At 33.4% G+C, this 16,482-nt stretch overlaps 2 protein-coding genes across 3 annotated transcripts in view; both read right to left on the bottom strand.

Annotated features, from left to right (window-relative positions):
* Nucleotides 1-85: 85 nt before the first annotated feature.
* Nucleotides 86-7,804, bottom strand: LOC18055381 (3-oxoacyl-[acyl-carrier-protein] synthase II, chloroplastic). Its single transcript, XM_006452802.2, has 14 exons — nucleotides 6,933-7,804; nucleotides 5,743-5,948; nucleotides 5,446-5,649; nucleotides 5,208-5,318; nucleotides 5,014-5,109; nucleotides 4,815-4,860; nucleotides 4,635-4,714; nucleotides 4,272-4,340; nucleotides 3,823-3,907; nucleotides 1,591-1,745; nucleotides 1,417-1,497; nucleotides 1,142-1,201; nucleotides 813-977; nucleotides 86-568 (listed from the first exon to the last, which is right to left on the bottom strand). The coding sequence occupies exons 1-13, from the start codon at nucleotides 7,351-7,353 to the stop codon at nucleotides 861-863; spliced, it is 1,731 nt and encodes a 576-aa protein (XP_006452865.1). The 5' UTR covers nucleotides 7,354-7,804; the 3' UTR covers nucleotides 86-568; nucleotides 813-860.
* A 7,451-nt stretch (nucleotides 7,805-15,255) lies between these two features.
* Nucleotides 15,256-16,482, bottom strand: part of LOC18055380 — a 6,167-nt gene continuing 4,940 nt past the window's right edge. Inside the window, exon 8 of one of the 2 annotated variants that reach the window (XM_006452799.2) lies at nucleotides 15,256-15,470. In XM_006452799.2, coding sequence (XP_006452862.2) covers nucleotides 15,453-15,470 — 18 coding nt within the window. In that variant the 3' untranslated portion in view covers nucleotides 15,256-15,452. The remainder of the gene's footprint in view (nucleotides 15,471-16,482) is intronic. The other variant, XM_024178372.1, reaches the window with a different exon arrangement.

The raw sequence follows: 16,482 nt of genomic DNA, 5'->3' as shown, positions 1-16,482 counted from the left end.
AACATACTCTGGAAGCAAACCTAGGCACGCGCTTAATAAGTCGCATACTACTAACAACACCTCATTTCATTCCAAGCACGGATCATTTCCATTTGAAGGCTTGAGTTGCACATTTTCCTCGTCCAAAATCGATATTATTCAGTGTACATTAAAAAATGAGAGCCAGAAAAACTCGCATGCAATCACTTTTTTGGCTTGTTTGCTGTTACATAAGCTAGCCTAGGTAAATTGCTTGCTTAAAAAATTCATTACAATTAACTGTCAGAACAATCCGATCAGCTAGCTACTTTCACATAGAAACAAGAAACCAACAAGGCCAGTGCTGCATGCATAATGGCTCATGTCAAGAAACGCCAAGCCCTGCTGTGACTATTTTAGATAAATAGAAACTCTAATAACAGTATCAGCAAGAGTAATTTCACAATGATCACTTGACGAACTTTTCTAGTGCCATCTTTCCAAAGTCTACAGCTGTTCATCAGTCTTATGTGATCTACTGTCCAACCAAAGAAGCATAGCATGTCGCATTCGACTGGACATCATATATCATGAAATTCGTCTTAGTACTCTGCAAGATGTATAGTGCTTGTCAATGCTCATTCAATATTGTTTACATGATATCATTCTACTTAAATCTCCAAGATTACTTAATAGAAGTCCCACACTACAAGCAATTTTTGCTCTTACATTTCCTCATGTGGAACATCAGAATCAAAGAAGGTATAGGTCTAACGATCGCAGATTGCATTATATGTGGTTTCTCATTACCAAATACCTAATTTTAAAAGAGACGAAACAAATCACAGACATACCTTAAGCATCATACAGCAACAGTTAGGAGTGGTAACACCACAACTAATTTACTTGTATGGAGAAAAAATAATTGATGAATTGTGGCCGCCAAATCCAAATGAGTTAGACAATGCTGCCTTAACCTCTAGTCTCTCTTTCTTTGGGCCCACAAGCACATTCGTGTCCTGAATCAATGGCCTGGAACCATCAGGTAATCTCACACCGATAATGATAAGATAGGAAAAACAATCATTTACCAAGGCTGAGAACAATAATAATATCATTAATCTTCATTGTCAACTTAGATGTTTAAACCAAAAAAAAAAAAGCCCACAAAGGGCCAACATACCACTACTGCATCTGGGTTTTCCAGGTTGATATTTGGATGAATCCACCCAGTCCTTATTGCCTATCAGCGAAATGCAATAACCATGTCAATAACAAATAAAAGGAAAAATGAAACCAAAGAATCACAACTAGCTGAGGAATAATTATATAAAGAAGTCAATCAAAAAATTCATTTTAAAAACGAAGCAAAGGTACAAAACAATACATATAATCCTAATTTTCATTTTAATTTTAAATTTGTAAGCAAGCATAAGTTAAATGATAAAATGGTGTTACCTGCACAACTGCAATGGCTTCTACAGCTCCAGCTGCTCCCAGTAAGTGACCAATCATAGATTTTGTTGAGTTTACCCTTAACTGTGCATATTGGAGATCTTGTCAACATCACAAGGAAATAATATTACAGACAGACAGCTCACAAAGAAATAATTATTATAAGCGTCTAATTACCCCACGATTCTGGCCAAAACAATGAATAAGAGCTTGATATTCTTTAATGTCTCCAGCTGGTGTGGATGTTGCATGTGCATTTATATAATTTACATCTTCCCTGGAGACCCCAGAATGTGCTAATGCCTTCTCTATGCAGAGAATTACACCAACCCCTGATTTTTTGATGGGACAGAAAGGATAGCAGTTCAGTTTAGGCTTTCACATGAGAACAGAGAACCAAGTTTCTGAAAAGATGTGAGCCAAAAATGTAATAGTTTCCAGATTTGGCTATCATTAATTGCTGTGGATAATTCCCAAAAAATGAGAAGCAACCAATTAACTCTCTTGGTAGGCCAAAAGAATAATCATCATAAGTAATAACGAGGGAATAAGAATCAATTCTAACAACTTTTACCATCAATGTATTATTAAATATATGAATTACTTGACATAATCAGCTTGAAACCAATGAAAGCATGGATACCAGGAGCTAGTAGTTTTTTTTCCAAATTGTATGCGATTTAGTGATAAGAGATGCAGGATATTAGAAAAGCAAAATCCAAAGTGAATTGATGGTCCGCTATAGCTAATTTCTAATCTTTCCTAACTAGACTCTAAGTTTCTTCCTGCACCTATTCATCTCTCTCAAAAACCGGGACTGTAAAACTATCTTGGCTACTTCAGCTCATCATTGGTTTGTCTATTGGTCGCTTGCGCTTGCTTATTTTTAGGCCAAGAACAAAGATAATATTAAAGTTTGTACTTTTGAGCCAATCGCAGACATCTTCCACTCACCTCACAGTAGGCTCAACATGTGTATATTACTTATATTACTAGATAATATTAAGGTATATCATCACTAGATATTAAAGGGTATGGGCCGGTAATCTGAAAATTAGCTGTGGCTTGTGAGCCAAACTCAATCTGATCACATTAAACTCTGCCCAAGCTTGAATTCAGCTCAACAATGATTCAAATCATTGAGCTGAGCTTGAGATCCTGCTCGCATTAGGTTGGCACATTTACGGCGTTGTCAGAAATTTCACCCAGCTAAGAAAAGCAATGATAGTCCTGAACTCCACCAAGCATGATATCACCTAATAATAACTCAGGACAATCACACAGAGCCTAAAAAAATACTTGTGAAGCAGGACACCATAAACAAGAAGTTCTAGATTGAACTACAAAAATTTTCATCTATTAGTTATCTAATCGGTCATGAATTAAGTTCATATTTTCTTTACACTTCAGAAATTATTTAAGGATCATAAACTAACACTGACAAAGCAACCCTAATAGAATTGTAAGCTGAAAAAAAGTGTACAAAATGGTGGATTTTAACAGATTAGGAAGAGCAGCAATCAGATGAAAGTGCACAAATGAGTGAATTTAACAGATTAGGAAGAGTTGGAAGTAGGAACAGCAGCAGTTGCCAGGGTACATTGCAGCTCAAAGTATTAGCATAAGATAGGTTAAATGTAATAACAACTATCCAAATAACTGACACAGTTATATGCTTGGGCAAAATGCACTCTCCAGTTTTTGGATAATGACTTGAAATGTAGTAAGAGAAACACAAAACACTAAGAATTGATGCAGGGCACATTAAATAAGCATTCAACAAAGGTATTTATCTAAAAATGTCCTTAAAATATTAGAATAAATGGATAATAAGAGAAGTCAATCAAGAAGAAATAACCAATTATAAAAATAAAATGAATGTGTAAGGAATTGAAAATTCCAACTCTTTTTGTAATTTATCTGTCTAATTAGTACAAGAAAAGAAAATGCCGCATTTGGTACTGGGAAACCCCTACTGATATTTGTATTCACTATACTAGGTTATGACAAGAGCAACATTTATTCTTTTCCAAAATGGCATCCAGAAATGAAAAACATAGTCTCACGGAAGCAATAACCAGGAAGGCAAGTATCATATAATCAGCAAACATGAAGCTATCAGATTCCAAGAAAGTTCAGATTGAAAAGGTAAATCCAGCTGAGGATCGAAGTTCTGACCTAGCACAATATAATGGCAGTGTGACCACAAGCATAGAACTCGGGCATTAAGTGAGGTGTGTGTATTTATTGGGAGTTCTCTAGCATAAGACTGTCACATTTTACTCTCGATACATATGAGATTACATAATAGTAGTTATCTATTCCTTGAAATAAAATAGAATTTTCCAAAGCCATTCAATGATTTCATTTGCACAGAAAAATTAAGTCTTAAAGACATGGCACTTTTACCATCAGGGTGTGGTTCAGTCATATGATAAGCATCAGAGGTGAAGCTTCCACCACGAAATTCTGCATAGATTTTTGCACCCCTTTTCTGCAAAGGTCATTAATGCATTAAAGTTATTTTGCATCATAATTTAGCAAGCAAGAAAATGGCCAATAATAATAATAATAATAATAAAGGTTTCTTCAGAAGATAAGAGGTTGAAGCAGCTAAGGAAAAGGTTAGGAAAAGCTATCTGATAATTAGTAAAGAGTAAGGATATACTAATACAAAGGAGGAGTTTAATGTAATTGCAACCAGCTACATTGACAAGACAAATGACAATAAAGTTGAGCCAAGAAAAATGGTCACCTACGACTTAACTACAGATGTGCTCCTGAATGGACAGACAAGAAATGTAACGCATATGCCAAGTATAAGAAGGGATCTGACCCGTTTGAGGTAAACTGTTTACCTTAGCATGCTCTAATTCTTCTAAAAGCAGAACACCAGCTCCTTCGCCCATGACAAATCCATCACGATTCTGTTTAATGGAAAAACACCGCATTTCTGAATAAGTAACAACTATGATGCAGATAAGTAGAATTACTAGTAAAGTCACAAATATGGATTTGTATATTTGATTAACCACCTTCAACCAATTAACTATTACAATCTATTTTCCAGTAAGTTCACTACAAAATGATGCATCGGGATCAAATAAGTCCACTTTTCTTGGTTTATACAAAATCATTTTTCAAATAATCTTTTGAAAGGCCTGAAAGATAGCAAAACGAAAGAAGAAAGCAAAAAAAGACAAGAATTATTTTAACATTACAATATCCCAAGGGCGAGAAGCTTTGGTAGGATCGTTGTTCCTCTGTGAAAGTGCTCTGCATGCCACAAAACCTCCCAACCCTGCACCAAGAGTCAAAAGTACAAACAAGCAAATTTCTTTACCACGCCGTTTTAACAAAGGATGAGGTGAATGTAACAAAGGAAAGGGATTAAGATATACCAATGGGTATAACAGCAGCATCTGAGCCACCGCAAAGCATCACATTCTGCAATCAGATAATAATTTCAGAAATATTACAATCAATCTACAGAATCAAATTTGGGAAATAAAATGAATAAAAAATAGATATTAAGATAACATAAGGAACTCGTACAACTTAGCTAGAAAAGAGAATAAACAAAGAATACAATAAGCTTACAGCTTCGCCTCTAATAATATGGTTTGCCGCATTCAGTATACAGAAGTTACTTGTAGCACAAGCAGTAGATATTGAATAGTTTGGGCCCATCCATCCCTGAGATTGGCAGTTAAAAGGTTCAGGCCCAAACTCTAGTACCTATCAGGACTTATCTTGAATGCTTAATATTGCGGAAATAATAAATTTAAGCTGACCAGATCCATTGCAAGCATAGCAGAACCCATATTTGTAGTAGCAAAAGGTACGCAAAAAGGATTCATCTTCTTGTAGGAGATCCTTAAAGCCTCAATTGCATCATAAAAAACCTGTTCAAAATAAAAATTATCCAAAGTAATAAGTTAATAAAACAAATCTTATTTAGCAGGGTTGAAGTTATGTTCATGCCAATTCTATTAAAATATTGTGCTAAAACCAATGAAAAAACAAGGTTACCTTCATGCCACCCAATCCGGAGCCAATCAAAACTCCACATTTAGATTTATCTAACTCATTCATGACATCTTCTGTAATTCCACCATCTGCCAAGGCCTTCTTGCCAGCCGTAAGCAGGTACAGCATAAACTTATCCATCCTCTTGGAAAGTTTTGGTGCAACCCATCCATCTGTAGAGAAAGATTTTATCTCTGCAGCAATTTTCTGGGGAAGGAGAAGAGGGGAAAAACAATTACCACAAAAGAATTCTCAAAGCCAGCAACAAAAAAGGATATAGAGATCTCGAATAAGAGTTACCGTAGGAAAACTAGTACAGTCGAAAGTCTCTATCTCACTTATACCACTCACACCCTCGAGCAAATTATTGTAGAAGACATCTGGTTCATGACCAAGCGGACTCACCAAACCCATCCCTGTCACAACGACTCGCCTTTGCTTCATATGAGGTTTCTTTTTTGTTGTGACTTCCTCATCAGGTTGCACAGCTACAGCCATGGCTTCCCCTAAATTTTGGACAAATTTATGGAAAATGGGATGCAAGTTTGATTAGTTACCCACCCAAAAAAAAAAGTTTAAACTTAAAACTTATTTCCATGGCAACATCATTTTGCATCAGTTTCCATCTATGCAATTAGTCAATTACTCTGCATCTTCGTAACTCGATAATTTCGAGAGTTTGAAAATGATACAAGCAAAATTGAATTGATACTAGTCTAATAAACCAGCAATAATTATAAAGAATATGTTTCCCAAAAAAAAGAGTAGACTGTGCCTTACAAGCAACATATTTAAAGCTGCTAAACACAAATACTAGTCACACAAAAGGAAGGCCAAAAAATAGTTCTAATTAGGATAAAAACTACTATGAAACCATTCATCACTAGCCTAGACAAAACCCAGCCACCTCTGAGAGAGAGAATCACCAATAAACTTGCTAAAGCTAAAAGTTCAATTAATTCACATGCGCACCTTACTTGAATTGACATCGACATGCTTCTAAAACACAGAATTCTGAGAGTTTTAGATAAACACGTAGTGTGTCACAAAGACAAAAAAAGAATTACACATAATTAAATTGAGCTACATTTCTTGACCCAACTACCTGTACATCATAAATTAAGCCATCAATAGCTAAAATCATCAAACACACATGACGGTCACTCGATGTAAATAACTTCACAACTATTAAATTTGAAACGAAAATCTCATCAACATGAAAGATCTTAGACTCACGCATTCCAATCATTCTACACGCCTTCTCTCCACAGCACACTCCACAGCACAACACAATAAAATAGAATAAAACAAAAGGTGCTGAATTAATACAGTCATCCAGCTTCAAGCACCAATTAAGCCCCATAAATACTTACTTTTTATTTTTTAAAAACATATTTTAATAACAAAAAAAAAATACCCATTACCCAGATTCCACGGTAAAGAATTCAAAATACAGCAGCTAATGGGCACGAAAGAGATTGAAAGGTTACCAGAACGGGTGACTCGATTGAGTCTGAGTCGCCGTTGCCTTCGATTAAGAGTGGCAGTACTATTATTGGATCCAAAAAACGAAGAGAAACCATTGTCACCAAAGAAACCAAGCGAAGAAACGGAGCTGTAATATTCGTTGCAAGGCTCAAAGGGCAAGCAAGAAGCCATTAGGCTCTGAATGCTGTGACTAGATCCACTAAACGACGAGACCAAGCTGCCGTTTACAACTTCACCACCAACACCACATTTCGCCGAAAGTTTCCTCCTCCTTGCCGCTGAGAGTCCTTCTCTCTTGTTGTTGGTGTAGCGACGTAGCACGGATGGCGGTTGGTGTGGGTCCCGGCTGCCGCACGTGAAGGACATGCAAGCCGCCACCAGCCACGTGCACAGCGGAGATGTGAACGAACAAGATGACGCCATTTTTATTAACCCAAAAGCAGAGAAAAAAAAAACAAAAATCAAGAAAACCCAGATGAAGTGAAGAATCTCAACGCACTCTCTAACTCTGTCTTATCGTGTTTCAAAGAACCGTGGAGAGAGAGATAGGGATAGTTTTTGAAAACGAGTTAGAGTGAGAGTGAGAATGAGAGTAGCATTCGATTTCGATTTCGATTTCGTTAACATCAATTAATATTCTGGTTCATATGCTGCCACTCTACTACATCTAACACGTAACGCTTTTGAAGACGCCAAGTAATAATGGGAGCTATTTTGGTGGTGCGGGTGATGCTCTGCTCTGCTCTGTTCTGCTCTGCCCTCGCGAGGTGGATTTTGAGATTGCCAAATGCCAAAGCCTTTTCGATTTTTCTCTCTCTCTCTCTTCAATTCTGAAGTGGTCTATATGCAGAGTTTATTTGTGGGGCTGTTTCGACTCCTTTTAAAATACAATTATAATAATTAAAATGAAGCCAAACAAACAAATTAATTAATCTCTAATTTCAAAAAATAAATAAAAATAATCCCTGACCAGAAAAAATTGTGGTATATCCGCTATAAAAGGGAAAAGGAAAACAAAAAAAAAAAAAAGATGGCTTGTGTGGAAATTTGTGCTGACGAGTGTGTAAGGGTGACTGGGTGAGGGCTCTCCTTGTTAGTAAATGACATTTTTGCACATGGTGCTCGTCTTAATTACAATCCAGTCCCGTCGTGACCAGAATTAGTACAGTACGCTAACATTGGTTGATTACTTGACTTTGTTTATGATTGAATATTTGAATGGTGTTCCGTACTTTTTTCCTCTAGTGATATGTTTGATTTTTATATAAAGAAATGGAAATCCAGGAGAGAAGAGATGACGAGTGGAAAAAAAATCAGAAGAGATAAGATAAATTTAATGTCAAATTAAATAGGATCTTATTATCTAACATAGTAATGTAAAATACATTTAGTAAACATGGTTCCTTAGATTAGACAAGTGAAAATCGAATGGATGGAAATTAATTGCACATTTAAAGAAAATAAGTGGGCAACCGAGTGAAGAGGGCGATATTGTTGATTTATTTGTCATTGTTTAAGATGTATCTTACATTTTAATGTAAGACAATAAGATCTCAATTAAATAATAAAATTGAGACTGATTTTTTTTTTTTTTTCTCCCCCTCTCTCCTTTTCATTCCTCTCATCTCCTCTCGTTTCTTTTAAACAAAACGGGCTTAAGTCATTTTTATAACAAATTTCTAAAGTAAGAGAATGGTTATTTTATAAAACTAGCTTATAAAATAAATCATCACGTATTTTTAACTTTATTTTCATAATATTTCTTTAATAAAAATATATTTCATTTTTTTATAAAGTTAATCGGTAACTTCTAACCCTAATATATTATAAAACAAAAACTATATATTACTTTTATTTATTGAGATTCATATATTATGCTAGATAATTTATTAAACTTGCTCTAAAAAAATCTACTATTTTCTTTTATTTAACATAAAATCAACCCCAAAACTCTCCACCCATGCGTGCAAGGTTCAAACCTTCATACTCATGTTTTCAACATAATAAATTTTACCAATTCAACTAGTTGGCACTCCATAATAGACTTGATCGACGTGGTCTCAGTAAAAATCTCCTCTTCACTCATGTGAGCAAAGTTTAAACATTTTAATTTTAATACAAAAGATTTTTCAAACTCAACTAATTGACACTTCGTAATAGACTTGATCTAGGTGGTCTTAGTAGAAATCTCCTCTCTACCTAGGGAAGCAAAGTCAAAAACTTCTTGTTTTCAAAACTATATATTACTTTTATTTATTGAAATTTATATCTTATACTATATAATTTATTAATCTTGTTCTCAAAAAATAAAAGTCTGTTTTTTTCTTTTATTTAACTTAATGGCGACCCAATACTCTCCATCCGTACGAGCAAGGTTCAAACCTTCATACTCATGTTTTCAACATAACAAATTTTACCGATTCAACTAGTTGGCATCACATAATAGACTTGATCGACGTGGTCCCAATAAAAATCTCCTCTCCACTCATATGAGTAGAGTTTAAACATTTTAATTTCAACACAAAAGATTTTTCAAACTCAATCAGTTGGCACTCTGTAATATACTTTTTTTTTTTTATTACATGAGACTATTGCTCAAATTACAACTCATATTACATGAGAATATAACTGATATTTACAAATTAGACTATAACTGGGACCAACATACATCAATACTAATGGAGCGCTGCCCAAATTTTAACCCTCTCAAATATTCGAGGGATGTCTACTCCTCACACTTGGGTAAGGAAGCAGACTGCCTTCACTCAAATTTACTTGAGGAACGAAGACCCCCACAATGCATTGTGGGGGTTCGAACTGCTGCTCTCCAAGTTGGAGAGCAGCAGCTCTCAGCTCACTCTGTAATATACTTGACTCATGTGGTTTCAGTAGAAATCTCTCTCTACCTAAGGGAGCAAGGTCCAAATATTCTTATTTTCAAAACGATATATTACTTTTATTTATTGAGATTTATATATTATGCTGGATAATTTATTAATCTTGTTCTCAAAAAATAAAAGTCTATTTTTTTATTTAACTTAATGGTGCCCAATACTCTCCATCTGTATGAGCAAGGTTCAAACCTTTATACTCATGTTTTAAACATAACAAATTTTACTAATTCAACTAATTGGCACTCCATAATAGACTTGATCGACGTGGTCTCAGTAAAAATCTCATCTCCACTCATGTGAGCAGGGTTTAAACATTTTAATTTCAACACAAAAGATTTTTCAAATTCAACTAGTTGACACTCCGTAATAGACTTGATTAAGGTGGTCTCAGAAGAAATCTCCTCTCTACGTAGGGGACCAAGATCCAAACCTTCTTGTTTTCAAAACTATGTACTACTTTTATTTATGGAGATTTATATATTATGCTAGATAATTTATTAATCTTGTTCTCAAAATATAAAAGTATATTTCTTTCTTTTATTTAACTTTATGGTAGTCTAATATTTTCCACCTGTATGAGCAAGGTTCAAACTTTCATACTCATGTTTTAAACATAATAATTTTTACCAATTCAACTAGTTGGCACTCCATAATAGACTTGATTGACGTGGTTCCAGTAAAAATCTCATCTCCACTCATGTGAGTAGTGTTTAAACATTTAAATTATTGTTTTCAATATAAAAGATTCTACTAACTCAACTAGCTAACACTCCATAATAGACTTGATCTACGTGATCCCATAAAAATTCTCTCTTCACTCATGTGAGTAGGGTTTAAACATTTTAATTCTTGTTTTGAACGCAAAAGATTTTACTAACTCAACTAGTTGTTATCCGTGATAGATTTGATCTAGGTGGTCTCAATTTTATTTCTTATGATAATTTATATATTACAATTTTTAAAGTAGTAAAATGATAATAACTCTCAATAAAAAAAGTAAAGGGCTTAAACTTCCCATAATTATGGGAGAAAACTAATTAAAAAGAAGAAGATAAAACTCATTTACATTTTTTATCTCCTACACATACGACCATACAGTTTTGAAGTCCTAGACATGCACGATTCCATTGGACTCCAATGTTATTAGGCCACCATCGCCAACCACTTGTCCACTCCACTCTAATTTCCATCTCCCCACCTACTCACGAAATTAGATTCTCCGAGAGAGTTCAACAAATGTACGATATTTTAATCCAAACATACTGCGTGCCTTCCTTGCTTATGATGTTCAACTAAGATTTTTTAAGTTTCGTATCATTATCTTCTATCATTTAACCTATTAGCAAACAACTACCAACAAACAACTATGACAAATAATTCCACCAAACGCATCACTTCAATATGACCAAACTATCAAATCATTTTTCACTTTAAAAATATCAGATCAAATCTGTTATATAAAAAGAAATGCCATTTAAAACGATTTTTTAAAAAAAAAACAATATTAATTAAAGATTAAAATCACAGCCCAATGCTCCAAGCACCTGGCACTGACTCTGTTTTTCACTTTTTTTTTATTGTTATTATTATTATTTTTTTAACGTTGCGTCATCAAATTGTTAAATTGTTGATTCCGATTTCATTTCAGAGGCCAGAGGGCAGAGTTCCGGAACTAACTGACACACTTGTGAACTGAATAAATATAATTAATAAAAAATTCGAGTCAGCAGGACACCAAACCAAAATCAGGTTCAAATTAATAATAATAATAATAATAATAATAATAATAATAATAATAATAATAAAAAGAAAATCGGCAGCTGCTCATATTATTAATATATTATTTTGTGGATTTGATTATGCAGCTAGCACGTGAGCATGAGATGTACCAACGTGTACATGCTTATGCATGCGTTTGCCGCCTGTGCGTGTTTGAGTGAACAAAAATATGTATGCGTCCATGTGTTTCATGTTCTGTTCTTCTCGATCAATAATTCTTCTCCCATCTTTTAGTAATAAATTACTATATTTTTTGCGACTATTTTTATAAAAATAAATATTAGTTGACACATCCTGCCTTGACTCTAAATTAGAGGGTCATAAAATATTTATTTAAAAGAAAAAATATTTGAATAAAGGCCAACAATTTTGAATTGGTGGACACCTTGTTTTATTTAATTCTAAACAGGAGGGTAATATATAATATTTTGAAAAAAATGAAGAAAGAATGAGTTTTTTTTTTTTAAAATGAGTTAAATAGTAAAATTTTATTCAGCTTCCATAACTTCCTATGAAAATGGAGTCTCTTTCCTTTTTTTCCCTTTTCTTTTTTTTTTTCCTTTTTCTTTTGTTTTGTGTAAATTTCCTTGGCTTTTTTCCCTTTAGTTATTTTTACTGTTATTTTTAATTTTTTTGTATTTTTTTGGTTGGATGTTGTATACCTACCACTACTGAGGTTCTTTTGGTGTCGAAGATGATGTTGATTTAGTTTCTTTATCAAGATCCTATCAGTGTTCGTATTGGGATAATATGCCTATATTGGAGTCATTGAAGGGCTCTAGTAGTTGATGCATTGAGATTTTGATGGCTTGGGATAAAAATTCATCGAGAGTTCTTTAAGAATTACTCTAAGAAAAGCAGTTTTGTTAATTATTTGTGTTTTGTTTTAAGATTGCATTATGTTGTGCTGTATTGTTTTGTATTATCGAATTGAAAGAGGTTTCACCTGCATTAGTTGAGATAGATTGGTTCAGTCCCGTAAAGTTCCTCCAGTGCTTAAGTAGTTTTAATATGGTTGATAGAGGCCACATTTATATTAGGCTTGAGTTTTAGGTCTTATCATCTATATTGTACTTCAGCTCAATGTGATTGTGTATTTACACCTTAGTGGTGTTGTATTGTTGATCATTTGTATTTTTGTATTATAACCAAACATAAAGCTAGAAGCATGTTTTTGCTAGCACTTGAAAGTAAAGAATGATACTACTTACACAGCCACTTTATGCTTTAATCATCTAAAATTAAGATATTAAGAATGGGTAATGCTATTTTTTTAAAGCAATATTTCAAGTGATGATGTATTATTCCTCACGATACTGCAAACTTATCTTGTACAAATTGATGTGGTATTAATTTATTAGTTGAATAAAAATATAAAATAATATAAATAAATCATGTGGGCCAAAAGATATTTAATTCAATAAATGAATTAACGTCACATCAGTTTGTACAAAATAAGTTTGTATAAGAGTTTGTGACTATATCATTACTCATTTGATATAATGTGTCAATTAGGTGGAGCTTCAGTTACATTAAAAATCATATTTTCCACCTGTTGTATTGTTGATCATTATTGGTGTTTTGAATAAAATTCATTCCTTCAAAAAATAAAAAATAAAAAGAAAAAGTAAGAAGAGTCCTCTGATTAGAGTCAAAAGGAGGGAACTAAAGTCAATATTAGGCCACATACCGGGGAGTGGGGTGCGGCGGGGGCACTTAACAAAATCTTCACATTTAAGAATATAAAATTCTGGAACGTTTTCAACTTTCCGCTTGCTGAAAGGGATGCCTCAAAATTTAATGGTTTGGCAGGCCGAGTCAAGTGCACAGCGTTATCAAGGTTTCGTGATACATTGCGCTTGGCAATGCCACTCGATCCCCAAGTAACATTCATTTTTCGTTATATTTTAATCATACGTTTACTTTACGTATTCGCACAATGTGCGTGTACAAAATATTTATGATAAGTAAGGATAGTATTGTTACTACTGATGAAAATATTTATTAAATATTTATTATTTACGTCTAGAACGATTAAAATTTACATTTATAAAGGCATAAAGAATGACTTAAAACTCTCGACTTTAAGAATGAATCGTGGAAGTACCAACTATTCAATTGAGATGAAGGAGTCATTTGCTACCATTTTTATTCATTAATTAAGCACACCATAATTGGACATATTTATAGATAATCGACCCAAATTACTTTCAATTATACAAAAGAAAAATATTCATACAAAACGCTTAAAAGAAAATTGTAACATTACATTTTACTAGATCGTTATGAGACATGCAAATTAAAACTAGATAATTTTTGTATTAAAAAAATCATTTTACACTTTAGCGATTTAACAATAGGAATGAAATAAAGTGTTAAAATTTACGAATTAGACATATTCTCTTAGACTTAAACCATCGATCCTTAACCTTCACTCTAAGAACCAAACATAATTGCGCTGTCACTGAGGGATGAATAAATTAATAATTCTATCAATAATGTTAAGAATCTCAACATTTGAGTTCTAACCTGAATTTTAATGTTATGTGTCACTAATATATTGGACGATAAATTTCATAATTTATAAAATTACTTAACTACCATCTAATAAATAAATGTCACACTCTCGAAACTTAAATTAGAACTTAAATATTAGAATATCTAGCATTACTCATAGTCCTATTCCTACTAATTTGTTTATCAATTTTTTTGTGTCATTTGCCATGTATGTTGTATATTATTTCTATCCTTTTGGTAATTATATTACCGTAATATTTAATATCTTTTTTATGAGAATTTTATTGTATTTTATTTTTGTTTTATACAAATCTGGACTCAATGTCGTGGGCCAATTGATTGATGAAAGGAAATAAGAATCTTCTTTTCCATGTGTTCCCTTACCTAAACACAATCTCCTCTTTAGTTTGACTCTGCCGGTCTATAAAGTAATCTTCATCGTTGAAAACAGAACAATCACAAACACAAAGAATTAGCAACGAATTTTATATTGGCTCCTACTTCCTAGTCTCTACTTTTTTTATTTTAAGCGGTTTTTTTTTTTTTGTAAATTAAAAGTACTTCAAGGAAACAATAAATTTATAAATAACACATACAAAAAAAAAAGTTATACATGTCACGATCCAATAGAATGGTTTTACGTACAATCAATGATGAGTAATTACTTGAGATAGTAATGAACGATAAATTCAAGAAACTGTTTTAGAAAAGTCAAAAAAAAAAAAAAAAAAAAGAATGGATGAATGAAAAATCCAAAAATGAGAACTCTCTTCATTTTATTCGAAATTCTAAGTCAATACTATTGTGAACTCATTTAGTTTAATAAACAAAGGGACAAAATGTGTAGAATATACCATTTAAAGAATACAATTACGTTTGCATACAGTATATGCTTTGGAATATTCGACAATGGCATTTAACAAAATTTTTAATTTAGCATAAAAAGAGTGGTAAGACAGACTTTTTTTTTTTAATTTAGTTTAAGTTTATTATTACCTTGGTTAGTAACAAAATTAGTTTTTGATGGTAAAAAATTCACATACATGACATAAAAAAATGTTAGAACAATGGTCAAGATTGGTAAGCCAACTTTTGCAACCACATTCTAGAATTTTCTATCCACACAGACAAAAAAAAAAAAAAAAAATTCCTTCCTAAATCTCTTTACTAAATTAGGATTTTATTTATGTATACAACAAACAAAACAACAACCTTTTACGTGCAACCACTCTCACTCTCGATTTAAAGGAATGGAGATTTGGTCTCGAGCGACATACATATGCTTAAAAGGTGACTTCTTCACGTGCCTCTCCCGCGCACCTCTCTCACAAATTATTCATCACCATGCACCTTTAATTTAATAAAAATACCAAGAAACATGTTAATAATGATTGAAATTGAACGCCCTAAAAATCTAAACGCTGCGTATTGAGATATTATTAAAAGAAGAGAAATTGTCTAAAATTAATCAAGGGAAGGAAAGGAAAGGAAAGGAACGGCATTTTTTGGCCCCTGAGACTCCCTCTCCACCCGTCTATTATTCTATTACTGAAGACGTAGGTAAGCTAACCACTAACCGGCGGCATCATCCATCTACGTTGACACGTGACGAATTCCCACCAACTTCTCTACTATTTTTCTACTAAATTACGACTTTATCCTTCTGCTTTATCTACCACTACTAGACATGGTATCACCTGTGGGTATCTACACGGCAAAGTTGTGAGGTATACCACAGCCTCCACTCTCCGTTACCATTTTCGAAGCTTCAGGGTTTCCAATGAGGGATGTAACAGCCACTGCTGTGGTGAAGTGTAGTCCTTCTCATATTATGTATACCTCCAAGGATATATGAAAGAGCGGACTCTGGGTGACAAGGGTCAAGGTATAGTACTAAGATTTAAGATCAGTTAAACTGGTTGGTTTGGCCTGTGTTGCGGTGAATGCATATGAGATCCAACAGTTTGATTCTATAGGAATATGTTTAATTTGGGAACAATTCTCAAGCTCTATACAAAGTATGTTTAATTATTTTCAGTAAAGACTGTCTAAATCTATTACTACATTCTACTTAAGTGCACTTCTTTTACACTCTTGTCATGTCATATTTATTCATCAGCCATTGGCTTGCCAATTCGCCATTGAGTTTTTAGACCAAAATACATTGAGTTCCACATGGTGGCATGGCCGAGTATGCTGAGGGACTCAAACATAGCAGTCAGTCACAAACTTTTATTTTTTTAAACCAGTCATAAGCAAAGGACAGAGATAGAAAACAAAAAGTGCTTGAAGAGTTATCCTGTTTTAAGTCCAAAGCAAGGCAACAAAGAAATAAACGCTAAACCTCGAAAAATACTGGAAA

The sequence above is a fragment of the Citrus clementina genome, unplaced genomic scaffold (assembly GCF_000493195.1).
Source record: "Citrus clementina cultivar Clemenules unplaced genomic scaffold, Citrus_clementina_v1.0 scaffold_1, whole genome shotgun sequence".
In the NCBI taxonomy this organism is placed as follows: Eukaryota; Viridiplantae; Streptophyta; class Magnoliopsida; order Sapindales; family Rutaceae; genus Citrus; species Citrus x clementina.
Note: the sequence above shows the minus strand (reverse complement) of the source record. Positions and strands in the feature narration are given on the sequence as shown.